The sequence below is a fragment of the Sylvia atricapilla genome, chromosome W (assembly GCF_009819655.1).
Source record: "Sylvia atricapilla isolate bSylAtr1 chromosome W, bSylAtr1.pri, whole genome shotgun sequence".
Taxonomy (NCBI): Eukaryota; Metazoa; Chordata; class Aves; order Passeriformes; family Sylviidae; genus Sylvia; species Sylvia atricapilla.
In genome coordinates, this window is record NC_089173.1 from 15275527 (window position 1) to 15280241 (window position 4715).

A 4715-nucleotide genomic window follows, 5' to 3' on the forward strand; every position below is an offset into this window, starting at 1 on the left:
CCAGCTATTGTGCGAGCTTTTTCACGCCAAAGATTTAGCAGAAAAAATAGATATTAAAGCGAGTTATTTGCTGAGTTAACGCGGGTCCCTCCGGGGTGGGGGCACCCAGAGCCAAAGGGCTCAAGCGCACAGTCCGAACTCAAAAACTTTAAAAAAATTTTTTTTAATAATTAAAAAAAAACTTTAATGGGTTTCGGTCTATGAAAAATAAGTTACAAATTCTTGCAACAGTAGCTTTGCATGTACTTATTTTTCTCCCATGTCCAGACGAGGTCGGCTATTGAATAAGGCTCTTTTATTCTGCATGGGGCAGGGGATTTGTGGCCATGGTCCCCCTTTTATTCCTCTCTCTATGGAAACCCAGATCATGGGGAGAAATATGCGAGGCTGAATAAAAAAAAAAAACAGCAGAAAGGACCGCTTGAGAGCGGCATCTGTTACACTTGGGAAGTTAGACTGACAGGAAAGAGCTAAAGAAACCCTCTCCAGCAGATTAGTTAGAACAGCAGGAAGATTCAACTATATTCAGATAAAAACACTATAAAATCCACCATACTCTGCTATAGGCGAGGTGAGAGCCGCCTCGGCAGGAGCAGAGCCGGGCTCTGCCTCAGCTACATTTGCAGCAAAGATTAAAATGGGACGTTCGGGGTTTTATTTGTCTGCCAGAGACTCTGCCTTAATTAAACGGCGGATCTGAACATCTATTTTCACGGGCAATGGGATTTGAAAAATTGTTTTGGAAGTTAAAGTGCAAATTAATTTTAAATAATTTAGTTACATTTTTATACAGTGCGGATTTGATGTTGTTGGGGGGGGGGTTGGGGGGGTTATTCTCCCCCCTCCCCCCCACAGGCTGCGGTGATGTTTATTTCGAGGAGCTTGTGAAGGCGGAGAGTGGGAAAAAAAAAAAAAAAAAAAAAAAAAAAAAAAAAAAAAGAAAAAAGAAAAAGGAAAGGCTAAAAAAACCAAGGAGGAAGAGGCTGCTGCTATAACCCCTTCTCTGCCCTCCCCGCGCTCAGGCGGGCTCGGCCGCGGAGCTGCGCGCCCCGCACCTCCCGCACAGCCCCGCGCCGGGACCGCGGCTCCAGCGGGGACATTCCCATCTCCCGACCCTCCCGCTGACCCCCCCGCCGCACCTCCTCCCCCTCACCGCCGCTTCACTACTCGCAAACTTCATTTTTCAATTTACTTTTCCTTATTTTTTATTCATTTTCCGAGTCTCTTCCCCACTCCCCACTCCCGTCCCCGCACCCCCGGGGATGCGCAGCACAGCAGCGCTGGGCCGGCGGGGACCCAGAAAATCCCCGATATATCGCGATTTGTCCCAGCCCGCTCTGCTCCTCACCACCCAGCCCTGCCTTTACCCCTCTCACACGCTGCCCCGGCGAGAAATTATTGTGATTATTATTATTATTATGAGGAAAGCGATGGGACCCGGCTCGGAAGGAACCAGAGGAGCGCTCACCTTACTTAGATCTATTTTCTTGATTTTTCTTCAGATCTGTCTTCTCAGAGAAACTAATGCCTTTATGACTTTCTGGTAGATGCAAGCCTTCTTTTATTTCTGCTAAATATATGAAAATGTATGCAAATTTAAATCAAGCTTAACCTAGGAGCTCTTGCAATATATTTAATGGAATTTCAAACCAATAAGGGGACTCTTCTGGAAGTGCAAATATAATTACGCAGCTCGGTTACCTCCAAAACGATGCAGGGAAAGGTCATTTTGGAACTCGGGAGCGGGCCGGGGGTCCCGGGGCTGTGTCTCCGCCGGGGCTCCGCGGGTGCGGAGCTCTGCCCGCCGGGCCCGGGCCAGCCGGGGGGCTCCGCGTTCCCCCCGCTCCTCCCGCGGGGGGGTCCCGGGCACCGCGCGCTCCTTTCCCCCCGTTCTTTTCCTTTTTCTCCTTTCAATGCCATTCCATCCTTTTTTTTTTTTTTTTCTTTTCTCCTCCCTTTTTATCCTTTTTTTTTCTTTTTTTTTTCCCGGTTTTGCCCTACAGCCCGCCCGCCATGCGCGCACTGGCGGCGCACGGCGCCCGCGTTGCGAACTTTGAGGAGCATCCACCGGGATTTACCGGCGGCGAGGCCGGGAAGCTCCTTTTTTGGTGGCTGTTTTTTTATTATTTGAGGCTTTTCTCAGGGTTTTTTTCCTGCCGAACGAGCGCGGCGCCGCGCACCCGGAGGGCGCCCGGGCCGGCGGGCGGGGGCAGCGCCGGGGTGGTCCCGCGGGGCTGCCGCCGGGGCGCCGCCGTTTAACCTCTGCCCGCCGCTAATCGCTCCCCATTTAAGCCGTGCCCCCCTCGGGCCCCGCCGCTCCCCGTCCGGCGCGGAAGGAGTTAAGCGGCGGGGCCGCCTCGCGCCCGACCCGCCTCGCGCCCGGCCCCCGGTGCCGGCGGAGTGATTCACTTCCTGCCTCGCGCCCGCGCGGCCCCGCCCCGCAAGGGCTCGCCCCGCCCCATTGGTCGGCTGGCCCGGCGGTGCGCCCCTATTGGCCGGTGCGGGTGCCAGTCGTGGCGCCCCCGCCGCCGGGCCGGTGAATGTCAAAGGCTGGCGCGGCGGTGGCGGCACAGTATAATTCGTGGCGCTGCCGCGGCCATGGCCACAGCCGCCTCCAACCCCTACGGCCTGCTGGGCGCCGGCGCGCTCGCCCACGCCGAGGGCGCGGGCATGCAGCAGGGCAGCCCGTTCCGCAGCCCGCAGAAGCTGCTGCAGAGCGAGTACCTGCAGGGCGTCCCCGGCAATGGGCACCCGCTGGGGCATCACTGGGTGACCAGCCTGAGCGACGGCGCGCCCTGGCCCGCGGCGCTGGCGGGCGGCCCGCTGGAGCAGCCCGACGTGAAGCCGGGCCGCGAGGACCTGCAGCTGGGCGCCATCATCCACCACCGCTCGCCCCACGTCTCCCACCACTCGCCCCACGCCAACCACCCCAGCGCTTGGGGCGCCAGCCCGGCGCACAGCGCCTCGCTGGCCGCCTCCCCCGCCGCCGCCGGGCAGCCCCTGAGCGTGTACTCGCAGGGCGGGTTCGCGGTGGGCGGCATGCTGGAGCACGGCGGGCTCACCCCGCCGCCCGCCGCCGCCGCCGGCCAGGGCTTGCACCCGGGGCTGCGCGGCGAGGCCGGCGGCGAGCACGGCGAGCTGGGCGGCCACCACTGCCAGGACCACTCGGACGAGGAGACGCCGACCTCGGACGAGCTGGAGCAGTTCGCCAAGCAGTTCAAGCAGCGCCGCATCAAGCTGGGCTTCACCCAGGCCGACGTGGGGCTGGCGCTGGGCACCCTGTACGGCAACGTCTTCTCGCAGACCACCATCTGCCGCTTCGAGGCCCTGCAGCTGAGCTTCAAGAACATGTGCAAGTTGAAGCCGCTGCTGAACAAGTGGCTGGAGGAGGCCGACTCCTCCACCGGCAGCCCCACGAGCATCGACAAGATCGCGGCGCAGGGGAGGAAGAGGAAGAAGCGGACCTCCATCGAGGTGAGTGTCAAGGGCGTGCTGGAGACGCACTTCCTCAAGTGCCCCAAGCCGGCCGCCCAGGAGATCTCCTCGCTGGCGGACAGCCTGCAGCTGGAGAAGGAGGTGGTGCGGGTCTGGTTCTGCAACCGGCGGCAGAAGGAGAAGCGCATGACCCCGCCGGGCGAGCAGCCGCAGCACGACGTGTATTCTCACGGCGTGAAAACGGACACGGCCTGCCACGACCTCTGACCGCGGGCTGCGGACACCGGACTGTCCGGCCGCGGGACTGCCCGCCGGGCTTTAACTTATGGTTTCGGGAGACGCGGCCAGGGCTCCCTCCGCCCGCCGCCGCCTCGGCAATATTTTTTTCCTCTCTCCGACCGTTCTGCTGATCATACACGGTGTTTACTCGCAGACAAGGTTTGTTTTCGGTACTCCGCTAGGACGAAGGGAAAAAAAAAAAAGAAGACACAAAAAAACCCCCACCGCAGAGCAAAACCCACACAAAAAGGAAGAAAAAAAAAACCGCAGAAAAAAGGTGAAAACCCACGGAAAAATAGAAAATAATAATAATAATAAAAACAAACAAACAAACAAACAAAAACCAAAAACAAAACAAAAAACAAAACAAAAAAAAAAAACAACAAAAAAAACCCCCTAAAAAACCGACAGAAAAGGAAAAAAGGAAAGACAGATGTGTGCCTATGAATAACCTTCCAGCGCCTTGGTTATATCAGCTGTATTTCAGGTGAATCTGTTTTACAATAGACTAGTTTTGCATTTTTAAAAGACTCTATATAGCGTTTTTAAATGTCTGAGGTGTTTTACTACAAACTGTACACAATATTTGTGGCCTAATTTGTATCGAATTGAGCAGTCCAAACGTTCCTCCCCTTCCCCAAGCACCGGCAATGTCACCCAGTGCGGAGCCCCGCACCGATGTGAAGATCAGGCTTATTTCTTACAGTTTTTTTCTTCCTTTTTCAAGAACTTCCCAACACCGTAAAACGGTCGGGTCGCAAGCCTGGCCTCCCCCCTTCTTCTCCCAAGGGAAAAAATTATATATATATATATAATTATTTCTAAGATATTTACCCGAAGTTAAGCATCACAACCAAACCCGTGGCATTTGCCAGTCTTTTTCTTTCCGAAGATGAGTTGGGCTTTTTGATCAGCGCCAGACTGAGAGATCTGTAGTAAAACACCTTTATCCTTCTGCGCTTTCGCTTCGGAAATCGGTTTCTCTGTATTTTGTTTCGATA

At 55.8% G+C, this 4715-nt stretch overlaps 1 protein-coding gene across 1 annotated transcript; it reads left to right on the top strand.

Annotated features, from left to right (window-relative positions):
• The first annotated feature begins 2598 nt into the window (after positions 1-2598).
• Positions 2599-3946, top strand: LOC136373386 (POU domain, class 3, transcription factor 4). The gene has a single exon (XM_066338295.1). The coding sequence runs from the start codon at positions 2599-2601 to the stop codon at positions 3700-3702; it is 1104 nt and encodes a 367-aa protein (XP_066194392.1). The 3' UTR covers positions 3703-3946.
• Positions 3947-4715: the final 769 nt, after the last annotated feature.

Coding starts and splice junctions, on each gene's coding strand:
- LOC136373386 (XM_066338295.1), top strand. CDS start 2,599: ATGGCCACAGCCGCCTCCAACCCCTACGGCCTGCTGGGCGCCGGCGCG.